Below are 14,214 nucleotides of genomic sequence, written 5' to 3' on the forward strand. Positions count from 1 at the left end.
GATCAAACTGTTGCATGGCAGTTCTGATGTCTGAAACAAAATCATGATATTGGCACCACATTTTGAGTGATGCAGATTTATTGTCAATACCAGTAATCTTGTGTGAATATTTGCCTCAATTAGTACAAGAGTTAAAAGCTGTGAGTTGGTAAGCCTGACTACAGAGAAGAAAACTAATGTTTTTTTTTATTTTATTTTATGATCTAGGTAATCAACACATTGGATGGGCTAATTATGACTCTAGTTAAACAGACTATGCAAGTCCTTCAAGTTACTTTTCAGGTTCATTGTAGATTTGCTTTTCAGGATCGTCTGCAACTTGCCACCCTGTTCTAAAGTCTGACCTCATGGCTCCCAACGAAGTTGTTTAGAAACTTCAATGTCTTGTGCAGAACCTCCATGGCTTGTCCTCATGCAGTGGGAGTGGCAGGACTTCTGAAAGCAGTCCATCCTGAATGAAGCCCAACAGCCATTCGATTTGCCATGATGACAACAACAGAATGACTCGACAACACTATCAAACCCATCACAGAACTCTTAGACGATGAGCAACCCACCAGTCCTCTAGCCATGGAAGTGGGTCACCTAAATCCTAATAAGGCGCTTGACCCTGGACTTGTATATGATGCAAATACAGAGGATTACATAAGGCTTCTCTGCACTCTGAATTACACTAAGAAGGAGTCAAGCAGATAACAAGGTCATTGTCTGACTGGTTAGCCCGTGACGCGCAAAATTTTGGGGATGCCTCTTCAACATTCAATCCAAGAGCTCTTCCTTATGATCTTAGTGTAATTGTTTCCGGTGATCTGTGGGGACGTGCTACCCCCATCTTGTGTAGCCCCTTTGAATATTATCAAAAAAGAAAACGTTTGTGTTTCATTGGAGGTTGCAAACAAGGTTCAAAGTATCTTTTACTCTTGCTTCGCCTAACACATGGCATTTATCTTTTACAGTTGGCCAAAAGGACTGAATGATCAGGAATTTTTCATATAAAAAGTTTATCTCCCATTCATTTAGATTTTATTTTAGCTCTTTCCTCAAAGGAGTGTGACATTCACTCAAACATATAATTATGTCACTTAATTGTTTAGCTAATGTTATAACTTAGGAGACCTTTCATAATTTTTTTCCAAATTTGAGACCCAAAACCCTTGCCCGCTGGTGGTTAGAATAAAATCCCATTGGGGGAAAGTTAGGTATTAAAATATAAAAACATGTAAACTGTTTATGTTTTTGGTTCGAGAGAAAAATAACAGAGAAACAGAAAGTTAAGGGAAAATTCTCAAGAACTTTCACAAAGTTGAGGGAAAATTCTCAAGAAATTTCACAAAGTTAAGGGAAAACCAAGCGTCGCCTTAACATACATCTGGTGCAGTGGAAGGCCGATATAAGTTGTAGGGTTGAATTGGTGATTGATGCAGAAGGTCATCCAGATCTATTGGAATTGGCCACATTATGCTTCCATGTGTGGTAGAGAGGAAGCTCCCTATTTGACCCAATTAGGAAGCCTCTTTTCTTGATTTTACTCAAAATTTCATCATCTGGGAAATTACCGTTAGCCAAATGACTTAATTCTCTTTGCAGTGTCACTGTCTGGTTGAATTCTTATGAATCAGTTTCTGGACTATTAGGAAATAAATAAATCAATTGAGTGGAGAAGAAAATTGGGCTTTAGAACGCGAAGGCTGAGGTGGCTGAACTGAATAACTTATTGTGGGGGACGTTACCCAATTTGATGTTGTTTTCTTTGTTGCGGGTTTCAAATATTATCATATATAGCAATCAACCCAATTTCAGCTTCATCTAGAAGGATCTCACAACCTACTTAATAACTAGTTCATTAAAAAAGCAACTACCCGGAGCTATATTTAGATAATCGGGATCAACATTAAACGGGTGTAATTTAACCTAAAACCACAAAGAAACAGATATGTTCTTTTTTCCCTTCTACTTCTCAGTTTGAAGATCTACAAGGATCATCAATGATCCCATGATTGTTCTTGAATTGTTTCTTTGTTTTGAGAAGCAAAAAAAAGTTTGTCTTATTTCAAAAAAGAATCCATTCATATATTTTGAAATCATCAAAATGATGGTTTTTAAAACGAAAACAAATTTTAGAGTACAGATATTGTATGATTTAGGAAAGATGATGAACTCATGAAAGATCATTATATGAAAACATGATTCTTAAACCAGAAATTCTAGAACACATTTTAATCTTTGTTTTGGTAACAAACATGTAAACTACCAATTACAGGTTTTCCATGTTTTTATTTTAGTAACCAATTTGTCATCAAAATAGATGGTTTAATTTGTATTTGTAACTCACAACAAGAAAAAACAATTCACATAGAAGAACACCCAGTGTCAATCTCTGCCTTGAAAATGGTGCATCTTTAATTATTATTTATTTTCTAAAACGCAATGTGCTTGATAAACAAGATTTGAGTTGCATATATCAAGCCAATTGGTCAACAAGGAGAAATCATTCTTCACTGTTCATAGTAAAATGCCCATCACCAAATGCCTTTCACAACACATTGGCCACTGAGTCCGTGTCAACTTTTATTCAAGGTGATATCGAGATGCATCCTGATCTTCTTTTAGTTGGGATTGAAACAAACTTTAATGGCATAACTAAATTGTTGGATGTTATAACTTTTGGAGATTTGGAGCCTACGGATAACCTCTTTGTTGACATTGTTAATTCTGGGTTGAAAGTTGCAAGTAAAACTAAAAACTCTGCTGGTGATGGGTCAACAACTGCACCAATTCTTGCACGTGAATTTATCAAATTAGGCTGATTGAGTGTTACTTTTGGTGCAAAGCCTATCTCAATCAAGAGAGGGATTAATATTGCTATTTTTATTTCTTCAAGTTAGGACTAATTGCTATTTTTCTTCAGTTGTTGCTTCCTTCTCTCCTGGCAATGATGATACTATTGGGACTATGATTGCCATGCACTCGAACCAAACAAACTTCCTCTCTCTCTCTCTCTAAGAACTCAGTCCCACTCTCTCTCTTTACCTGTTACAGAGAAATTTGAGGAGACGAAATCCGGAAAAGCCCCAAAAACTAGACCCCCACCACAACCTATTCCACCGCCTCGTCGGCGAACTCCGATCCTTGTCACTCAAAACTATCAAAGCCCATCAAAGTTCTGATGAGATGCTCCTCTGAACCAATCCTTTACACCGTCGGATTGGCCTTGAGCGACAACGAAAATAATAGCACTTTGAAATCCGATGTTCTACTATATCGCCTCCAGACATGTATGGACGTGTTCACAGCAGCATCGTCTCCACTTATATCTTTGTCTCCCTCTTTTCATAATATCGAGGTACAGCCAGTCAAACCTCTTTCATTCATCTCTATATTCACAAAATATAATTTCTTATGTTTGTATTCAAATTCCGACTCCGAACTTCGATTTCGACTAAATTTGGGGGTGGTGAAAATGCTGAGATACAATGATGTAGCGAAGGTGGTGGTGAAAATGCAAAATACAATGAGGAAGCGAAGGTGGTGGTGAATGTGACGGTGGAAGAAAGTCCGGGACTGGTTCGAACCATGGCGGCATAGCAAGGTCAGAGCCCTCGATCTCTACCATCATTCGGTCGTCGTCCCACCGCCGCCTGGTCCATTCCTGTATCGCCACCATAGTTTGGGCAGCGGTCCATGGTTCCACTAATCCACTATTAAAGTCACTTGTATCGCCCTCCTTCTCTACTATTAGAACCCTCTTCTCCACTATTGTGCATCAACGGAGAAAATTTCTGTTTCCCAATCATGGAATCACCTGGTCAATTCATGTCATATGTGATAGGTGGAACCTTCCAATAGGGTCGTTGAAAATGGGGCTCCGTCCGCCAGATTCAAGTTAGATTAAGAGGAGACCTCCGCTGCTGCAATTCCCTTGTTCGCCTAATGGTGAACCAAAAAAAAGCTTAGTGAACTCACTAGAAAATGACTTTCAAAGTAATTCTGGTAATAGAAAAATGGGGGCGTCAATTAGAAGCTCAGTCAGACAGAGAATTGGTGAGAAAGAGGAGGGGTGGAGTGGGAAGAGGTCGCCACCACTCGTTAGGTGTTAGTCAATTCTCAGAAAAATTAAGGTTATTATAAGAAAATAGTTAAACAATAAGAGTACAATTTATCAATTAGCTAAACATGTAATTCAAAAAATTTGCCCTTATTTAATTATGTTATTGGGAAAGTGCATCTCATTGGTTATTTAAAAAATGACAGGGAATTAAAAACAACTTTAAACTTACAATTTTTGACATAACATACATGCATACATGTATATATAAATAGAGAAATATGAATATAGTATATACATAAATGCATAAATATTTGCAATGAAAAAATAATACATTTATGGATGCATAGTTGCATATGCATACATACATGAACATTGAATATACATATACACATAAGCCCTTTTCGATAAATATATACATAAATCCTTATATGCATAAATATATATTTATATAATATTTATATATGCAAATATGAAGTTAAGTCATATTCTAATTGTTAAATGCCTAAATCCTAACCCAATCCAAAATTAAGTTGGGCATACTTTTCAACCCTAACCTAGACTTCAACCCAAACCTAATTTTTTATTTTATTTTTCAGGCTGGGTTTGGGCTGAATTCAGGCTAACCCAGCCCAAATTGCAGCCCTATTCAAGGATCAATTGAAGATGAGCCAAGAGCAAATGGAAGTGGAATTCATTTTGTTAAGAGTGAAGGATTGATTTCAATTGTTGTGGAATATGATCCTCTCCTTCATAGTAGAGTTGCTTTTGCTCATTTTGTTAAAACTATCTTTGATTTTATTATATGGGAGATAATCCTTCCTAAGGCGAGTCAAGCCAATCCAAACATATGGCTATTCTCGCTCGACTTGCCAAAAATTTGTATGTTTAAGTTCAGCTCAGCTCAAGCTCGACTATGAGCCAAGTTTTCTATAAAAGTAAAAATTATACCTATAAAAATTATTATTATTTTTATTTTACATATACAAAATTAAGAATTATAAATATTATTTTTTTATAACACATAAAAATAAAAATATTATATATGTATGTATTAGGCTCAATTACACTTGTGAGTTTCACGAGCCAAGCTTTATTGTGCTCGTTTCAGTTTAATTAACAAACAAGCATATATATTGAGCTTAAGTTAAACTCCAAGCTTAGTCTAAGCCGAGCCAAATCAAACTTTTTACAAACTAAGTTCGAATAACACCCCAAATTTGTAATGGTGCCATTGTTACTGTTATTTGATCTTAACTAGTATCATACATTTTTATATTTTATGCATTAAAAAATTAGAGTGCCTAACTATCCAAAATTCCAAATCCACCATCCTAATCGACCTCTGCCCATGTGCCCTTTTCAATTGCCACGTGTACATAATTGAGGTTGGACCCACTAATGGAATATGTTATCTTAACAATATGATTTTATTAGCCATCCAAAGTCTAGAACCATGAAATCAGACGATTAATCACGTGGCCTTGCTGATATTTCTGGTTCAAAGTTATTGGCTTTATGGGGACCACATTGAATGGTTGAGGAAAGGAAACTTGAGAGGTTTTTGGTGGGAGCAACCTCGTTGCAAAACTTCTCATTTCTAGCTTTCCACCTTGTAAAGTAAAATGCGGGTGACTATCTCAACTACTTCCCTACAATCTCTCCCGGCCTCTCGTAATGGCTAATTCTAAACCCCTCTCCTTTCTTTCCAAAAATCTCTGCCTGCAACCGAAAGCGGGTTCTTCCTCTATGAGTTTTTTCTGTTGAAACAGAGTTCTCATTTCTTCAATCCGTTTCTCGTGGAGAGAAAAGTCATGCAATACGCTTCTCTGTCCCATTATTCTCCGAGATGATATATAATAAGATCGGCGGAGGCTCGATGACCCTGCAGAGAACGACATCGTGAACAGTGCAGACACGATAGAGGACTTAACAGGGAAGGACGATTGATTCTGCTATCTCTCATCTTTTATCTGTAACATTCTCTCCTTTCCTCTGTTAAAGTTTTGTTGTTGCCAGGTATTTATTTGATGAAATGGTTTTTTGAGAACACAAAGAGAAATCAGGTGGTTAAATGGATTAGTTCTTAATTATTGTTATTATTATCATCATCATGGTTAAGATAAGATACTAATTAAATTATTATTATTATTTTCTTGTAGGTACCTGCTGCCGGCTGCTGGTATTCAAGTTGGACCAATTAAAGAAAATACAGAAAGAATCTGTGGTCTGGTTTTCCCAGTTGCCCATGTGTAGGAGGAAGAGAAGGAGAAGAGGAAGGGGAGGAGGAGGAGAGGAGCGGCCATAAATGTCATTGGGTAATTAAATCAGCTAAAAGTTCTTGGTTTAACGTTCATAGACACCTCCTAATCCCAACTCCCAGATCACCAATGGAAACAGAAAGATCGTTTTACTGTTAAACATAAGCTGATCATTGTTTCTAATTCCATGAATTAATGGGAGTATGATGAGAAAGTATATGATGCTCCTGTGTGGTTTTATTGACAATCAGATTGATTTTTTCTTCTAGGACAGATTTGATTAGTTGATGATCATCATTTTCACAAGATTCGAGCAGCGCTCGGAACATAAGAGGCTCCAGAATTTTTTGATGTCCAGTATGCAATATCTTCTGAGTTTAGGATCCCAGTAAGAAGAAGGAGACTTCTACTCTGCCTGTTTATTAGGATCAAAAGACTCTTACAATTCAGTGCTAGAAGAAGCCACTCTCAGTAATCTGAAACGAAGTGGTTTCAGAAGTCTGATTAGGTCTTTCGTGGCAAGCAACTCAACAACGGCGATGGCAGTGCGTGAGGATGAAGAAGCTATTTTGCTATCACCAGGGAGACGAGTGAAGTTCTTGTGCAGTTATGGTGGGAAGATATTGCCAAGACCGATAGATGGTCAGCTCAAGTATGTAGGTGGTGAAACCCGAGTTATAGTAGTCCCTCGTGATATTACTTTCTCAGGTTCTCTCTCTCTCTCTCTCTCTCTCTCTCTCTCTCTCTCTCTCTCTCTCTCTGTGTCTCTCTCAGACACAACACAAACACATAAATGGGCGTGCATTAATCTGACTTTAGCTTTCAAAACTGAAAACTCTTCTCTCTCACAAGGCAAAATTACTGCTTACCTGATCACCAATTCTAATTATTATACGAATTGAATTGCAACTCCATTGCCAGAGTTGATGAAGAAACTGACTAGACTATTCGAAGGCGATGTAATCCTCAAATACCAGTTGATACCTGAGGACTTGGATGCCTTGGTCTCTGTAACATGTGATGAGGACGTCCAACACATGCTGGATGAATACGACAGTTACAATGTGACGACGTACAATGAAGGGGGAACGCCGAGAACACCGAGACTACGAGCTTTCTTGTTTCCATCCAACCCAGTTGTAATCGAGGACCAAGTGATGACTACTGCTACCGACACCCAAGCACTTGAGCAGCACTACGTTGATGCCATCAATGGAGTTGTACGAGCACCCATCAAAATAAAACGTTCCTTTAGCAGCATATGCCATCAGAGCTTCAGCTTTTCATCACCTAGGGCCTCATCCCCAAAGTCATCAAGTCCTCAGTTCGACCCAGCTGCTGCATCAAATAATGGCTACTCAACAACAACAACTAGTCGTGCCCGCCAGGTGCTGCAAAGAGTTCAGAGCTCTCCTGACCTGTTCAGTCAACTTGGTCATCACCGGCTTCAGCCACAATTACGCACCTTCTGCCAGCAGCCCTCGAGACTTCAGGGTGCATATAAGGGTGGTGGAAATCGAAGGCTGCAGCCGACCTTGTCGTTTGGCCGACATGAACTCGAAAGGAGAATGCTGGCTCGTTCCTACAGTGGCTGCTACTCACCGACAAGGCAGCGCAGAGGAAATGGAGGACGGGGACGCATGAACTCTGAACATAATAATGATGGACGTGGTGTTAACCAGAATGGAGAGCTTGAAATGGTGGACAGATTTCCTCGGCAAACGTTAGAGTAGCTAGTCGGAATTCAAAATGCGGGATCGATATGATAATTAGGGTCTACCAATTGGTTGGTAGAAGTAAGGTGGCTTAATTTGATCTTCTTAATTTGGGTGGCGTTCAAAATCAAATAGCTAGCCTGTTCATAAAAAGGTTTAGAAGGTTCTGTATATACTTCTTTGTCTTTCTTTTTTTCCTTTTTTATTTTCCTTTCTGTGTGTCTGTGAAGAGGAAGGGGATGTTTGCACTAGATGAGTGTGTCGAAAGAATTTTAGCAATTAATGGTCTGTAAATTTTAGGCATTATAATTGATTGACTGAAGTGATACATACAAGTTGGGCAAATAAATAAATAAATCTATTCACATCCCAATCGTGTATTGGGAACATCTCCCACGGATAACTTGCGGAGATGTTCCCACTGCACGCTGAGATGTGCATGTGAGGCGTTTGTGAGGCGCTGACGTGATCTAATAAGATATATTGTTTAAACAGAATGAATGGCGAAACAGGATTCATATAGACCCCATATAGTTGGGACAATTGGACAAGGGTTGGATAATGAAGAACTTTATCTATTCTTAGCAAGAGTTTAATACTATTTGGATATCAATAGGAAAATAAATAGGAATAAATGAAAAAATAATTGGTATTTAATTTAGCTACTTTACAGGGATCATATCTAATGTAATAAACATCTAATATTTATACTATATACAGTGGCGTACTTATATGAGGGAATTAAGTATCTATGTAAGACCCAATATAGTGGCATATGAACATAGTATTGAAGTCAATTGCCGTTTGACCAACTTTATCGTGGCTAAATACCTACAAATGAACAAGGCCTTTTAGTTTTCTTTAAAAAATTGTAAAATTATATTCTCAAATGAGATTAGGTATCAGCTCTCTCTCTCCTTTTTTTTCTTCATAATTTTGTTCGTATCTTTTTTTTCTATAATCTGTACTTTTAATTTCTTTCACTTTCTTTGGTTTTTCTTTCTTCAAAACTCTCTCCTTTATCCTTCTGAAATTTTCTCCCATCAAAAACCAGTTTCTCTCATGATTTTTTTTTTGCCCTTATTATATTAGATGCTGTATAATATCTATGATCTATTACAAAGTCATAAAAATTAAGTTTCATTCTTTAATGTTAACTTATATCTTTACCCTTTGCATATATGCATATCACAAGTTTTCTTGTGTCAATATCTATACTATATTCTAAAATACAGTTGTCCATGTTAGGTTCCTTTTATTGATTCCAAACCCTTTTAGAATTTTGTGATTTTTGAATTTAAAAATATAAAATTAAATATAAGGCTGTTTAAGGTTGCCCACAACCAATTCAATTAAAAACCAAATGTAATATAGACATTTTTTTACACCAACCCATGCATTTCTCATAATCTTTACTCTATATTATAGTTGTAGGAGTCTTCCTTTGCTTCTTATATCTATATCTATATCTATCTATCTATCTATATCTATCTATCTATCTATCTATCTATCTATATCTATCTATCTATCTATCTATCTATCTATCTATATATATATATATATTGTTTTAGAAACTTTGTTAATTTCAATTCATATGTGAAATTAGGCTTGTTTTCCCTCACTTTTAGTTTTTTTCTTCACGGTTTGGTTTTTCTTTCTATCATATTCTTCTATACATGGCGCCCGGCCAATCACTACAACCACCCTCCCTCCTAACTTGCTTTCAATTCCTAAAACTCTTTCACTTTTCCCCTTCTTGAGGACAGATTCAGTCTTCACAAAATTGTTCTCACACAGTTCTCACAGTCCTTTTCAGCTGTGCATAGGGCGGAATATCTCCATACTTGTATCCTTTTATTCATGAGGAGATGTTCCTAATGCACGGATGAAAAGGGCTGCAAGAAAGGTGTCAGCACCTAATCCGATATCTTCCTTCCTAAAAATCTTCTTTACCATCTCTACTACTTTTTCCCATCACATGGACTCTCCTGTTTGTTAATTAAAGCAAAACCCTTATACAAAAAAAAAAAAGGGTTTGTTCTTCAAACTTGTAGTTAGCCTCTCACTCAAAAGAGAGGTAGCTTTTAATTAAAAAAATCTAAAAACAGAGTATACTAGATTGGTGTGGTTCCACTCTAACCTCATGTTGTTTCCTAATTCCAGTTAGAAAGTAGGTTTGTATCATTCAATAAAAAATGAAATCTGATTTCGGTTTTGTAATGAAAATGTAAATAGATAACCAACACAAAAGTAGTTCAAGAGGTTACATTGGTGCAATAAATTCATCCTAAATGCTTTAAGGCAATTCATATTTTATCAGAAAAAAAAAATTGCTTCAAGACTAACCATTAGGATGGTGTTTGTTTAGGTTATGGTTGAGTTGGCCCTTAGTATCATATTGCCACGAGGCTAGTAGTTGGGGCCCCGTGCGGCACTCGGTTGGGTCAAGTAAGCCTAAGAAAGCAAGCAATTACACACAAAAGGCAACAAAGATGGCACATGAATTAGTAAAAGGCGCTTTGTATTGCATTAAAGATGGCAAGTACAAGCACACGAGTTTATGTCGAGGGGACCTCGTGCTTAACCTTTACACGGTATTGGCACCACTCAACTACCTACCTCCCCTCAAAGAGTAGCTTAAGCTTTTAGTGCTCTCACAAAGCATTACATCAAAATATTGAGAAATCATACTGCAGAATTACAATAATTCCATGGGCATCTCCCCCCATACAAAATACATATGCAACCCCACCCAAGACACACTTGATGATGCATTGATGGCACCTGTGACAGTCTCCCCCACTCAATTCAGTCTTTGTCCTCGAAGACTGGCTTTTGCATGCTGTTGGATTCCGCTGGTGGTGAAGGAGGGTTCCTCTGATGATTCACGAACTTCTTCTCTTCCAAGGCCCAACCAAGTGTTTTGGTTAAGGTTTTGAGGGTGATTCGTGTTAAGGGGGAACCTACAGCCAGGTCCTAGGTTGAGTCCTTGGCTAGCGGCTTGAAGGTATGTCTGACGTGGCTTGGCTTGGTTGGCGCTGCTAGCTGAGGTAGGGATTGGTGCAAAAGATGATTTGAGGTCAAAAGGATGTTGGGTATTCAGTTCCCCAAGGTTTTCTCCTCACATGGCTACTATGTGGGCAAATAGATGGAGGCTGAATGTTGGGATGATTCCTAGGGTTTGTGGGCGACACTCACTTCCCATGGTAATAGATAAGGTTGGTGCTGGAGTTGGTCTTAGGTCTTCTGTTTGGCCCACTAAGTTGGGGCTGCAGGTAGCTTCATCGTCGGCTTTGAACATGGTTGTGGCTGACGGTGGCGCTGATGTTAATGCTGGTGTTGGTGCTGGTGTGGGAACAACTTTGGTTGAGACTTCCCAACCCGTTCCGGTGTTGAAGTGGGGGTCTTCCTTGTTGGTATGGCGCTGGCTTTGTGGGTGTCTATTTCTTGGTAGTATTTCAGGGCTGAAAGTTGCTTCTCGTGTACCTTGAGGGTTGTTGTCACTGGAACCATGCAAAGAGAACACTTGTCTAAGATGAGTACTGTTGATGTATGGTATGAGCACTGTTTCCGCTTGCATGAGAAACTCCATTCCTAAGACAACTTGAAAATCATCTAAAGGTACAACAGATAGATTGATGGGTCCTTTCCATGGCCCAACTTGGAGCTCTACTCCACGAGCCACGCCTTCCACTGCTTTGGCCCTTGAGTTGACAGCCTTGACCCACCCTGTTTGTTTGGTGGTGGACAAGCCAAGACGATGTGCCTCATCAAGAGAGATGAAGTTATGAGTGGCCCCGATATCCACCAAGGCCTGAGTCAGCTTCCCCCCAAGGGTGATGTCCACATATTTTAGCCCCTTGTGGGCTTTGCTAGGCCATTTAGTATGGCCCTCTCTCTTGACCATTGCATTGATGAGTTGGAGAATGCCTACTCTTGGCGCTTGTGTAGGTTTCTCCTCATCACTCTCTTCACACTGAAATTGGCAATGAGGGCATTGATTTTCTTTCATGTTGGACAGTCGCTTGTCTAATGCATTTCATTACATATGAAGCAAGGTGCCGGAGGTGTGGTGGGTCTCCTAGTGTACTTGTGGCCCTGGGAGTTGTTGGCTTCCTATGGCTTCTTCCCTTGGTGGTAACCTGCCCTGTCAGGATATGCCTACTTTTCCCGAGTGGATGTTGACCATGGGTCTCCCCCACTCAAGTTGGTGGTACATGGGCTAGGTGGCTGGTGGTTCACTTCATCAGGCTTCTTCAATTCAACAAGTTGCTCGGCCATGACCATGGCAGTTGCTAGGTCTTTCACCCCGTGTCGTTGCAGCTCAAGCTCAACCCATGGTTTGAGTCTGTCCATTAAATTGAACAAGAGGTTCTTGTCAGACATGTCGGAGATCTCCAATGTCAAGGCTGAGAATTCCTGGACATAGTCATGTAGTGAGTCCTTGTGTTTTGAGTTCTTCATCTTCCTTCTTGCAAGGTACTCGACATTCTCAGGGTAAATTTGGTGCTTGAACTCTCGTTTGAAGTCAGCCCAGGTATTGATGGTGCACGTTCCGCAATCAATGTCCTGACAACACCTACGCCGCCATAACATGACAATATCATTTAAATAAACAGCAGTCATACATACCGGAATTTGGTCATCACAAATGCCAGTGGCAAAGAAATATTGTTCAAGTTGCCACAAGAAGTTGTCGAGTTCATGAGCTTCTCAAGCACCTGAATATGGTGTTGGTTGTCATATCTTGATGGGTGTCGGGGTCGGAGTAGATGAGGTAGAAGAGGAGTTGGCCATCGCCCTTTTTAGAAGTGTCACCTCATCCCTCATCTCGTCTAGTTGTGCTTGGAATCGGTCCATCAAGCCTTGAAGGCTGCTTTGGGATGGCCCAACTTTCGATTGTTGCAATGTGCTCTGGATCTCCCTAAAGGCGCCATTGAACTGCCCTTCTAGTTCCACCACCGCATTTTCCACTATCTCCATATTTAGGTGGAGTTCATCAACCTGATCTCGGGTCTCCCCTACTATTGCCTCGCAACATAGGATACGCATGTCCATTCTTGGTAACTAATCAACAGATTTGTCCCGTTTACTTGTTTTGATTGTCTGGCCCTTGGGGGCTTGATTTTTGGTAGGCTCGTAGATCGGTGCCTCATCAACGTCATGGGCATGAGCTAGCCCAAAAAGTATGTCATCTGCAATATCGCAGCTGCCCTTCATTGATTATGCTGAGTGTGGCTTTGCGGGCAGGGTCCAATGTGTATGGAGCAGCTCCGACTCTTATACCAACTGTCATAGGGCTAGTCGTTGGGGCCCCGTGCGGCACTCGGTTGGGTCGAGTAAGCCTAAGAAAGCAAGCAATGACACACAAAAAGCAACAAAGATGGCACATGAGTTAGTAAAAGCTACTTTGTATTTTATTAAAGATGACAAGCACAACCACACGAGTTTCTGTTGAGGGGACCTCGTGCTTAACCTTTACATGGTATTGGCGCCACTCAACTACCTACCTCCCCTCAAAGAGTAGCTTAAGCTTTTGGTGCTCTGACAAAACATTACATCAAAATATTGAGAAATCATATTGCATAATTACAATAACGCCATGAGCATCTCCCCCCATACAAAATACATATGCAACCCCACCCAAGACACACTTGATGATGCACTAATGGCATGTCGCGGGCATGGCCAAGGCACTTGATGGCATGAAAAAGTGGTCACCTGTGACAATACGTCACCTCAGTGGCCGTCTTATCACTTTGGCTACGTTAGCACCACATCATGTGGATAAGCGCGACCAAGACAAGAAAGTATCATACGGATGAGGACAACTCTGCTGGGGATTAGGTCTTATCCTGAAGACCCTGGCGGGCAACCTCATCCCATCAACCTCAGAATCCTCATTTGACTAGGACATGGATTTCCGGCTATAAAAAGGTTCCTCCTGCTCAAGGTAAGGGATCCAACTTTTGACCTTCCATACTGTTACTCTACTTGGACCAGCACTGTTCTCTCAACTGCTTAGCCCAGCCACCCATCCTCTTTTACTAACTTGAGCATCGGAGTACCTACCTGGGGAATAACTCCTCGAGCCTCTAACCTTGTTCTTGGTTTTAGATGTTGGAGCGCGGTTTCGTCCTTCCACCTCGGCTCTGACCAATTGGTAGGATTATCTGACTGTGACATCGGTTCA

At 39.8% G+C, this 14,214-nt stretch overlaps 1 protein-coding gene across 5 annotated transcripts; it reads left to right on the plus strand.

Annotated features, from left to right (window-relative positions):
* The first annotated feature begins 5,606 nt into the window (after nt 1–5,606).
* Nucleotides 5,607–8,353, plus strand: LOC148854712 (uncharacterized). 5 transcript variants are annotated; one of them, XM_088983081.1, is made up of 4 exons: nt 5,607–6,020; nt 6,208–6,363; nt 6,581–7,014; nt 7,228–8,353. In XM_088983081.1, the coding sequence occupies exons 3-4, from the start codon at nt 6,846–6,848 to the stop codon at nt 8,037–8,039; spliced, it is 981 nt and encodes a 326-aa protein (XP_088839207.1). In that variant the 5' UTR covers nt 5,607–6,020; nt 6,208–6,363; nt 6,581–6,845; the 3' UTR covers nt 8,040–8,353. The 5 variants fall into 5 exon arrangements, with proteins under 5 accessions (XP_088839207.1, XP_088839203.1, XP_088839208.1 ...); XM_088983077.1 differs by having other exon boundaries at nt 5,782–6,111; XM_088983082.1 differs by having other exon boundaries at nt 5,809–6,020; nt 6,576–7,014.
* The last annotated feature ends 5,861 nt before the right edge of the window (nt 8,354–14,214 follow it).

This window comes from Nelumbo lutea, chromosome 4 (assembly GCF_056320005.1).
Source record: "Nelumbo lutea isolate HS-2025 chromosome 4, American lotus-T2T, whole genome shotgun sequence".
Classification (NCBI taxonomy): domain Eukaryota; kingdom Viridiplantae; phylum Streptophyta; class Magnoliopsida; order Proteales; family Nelumbonaceae; genus Nelumbo; species Nelumbo lutea.

What these genes read in the sequence shown, in the direction of transcription:
- LOC148854712 (XM_088983081.1), top strand. Translation starts at nt 6,846, where the DNA reads ATGGCAGTGCGTGAGGATGAAGAAGCTATTTTGCTATCACCAGGGAGA. An exon ending in TCGTGATATTACTTTCTCAG is followed by an intron (nt 7,015 to 7,227) that starts GTTCTCTCTCTC and finishes CTCCATTGCCAG; the next exon opens with AGTTGATGAAGAAACTGACT.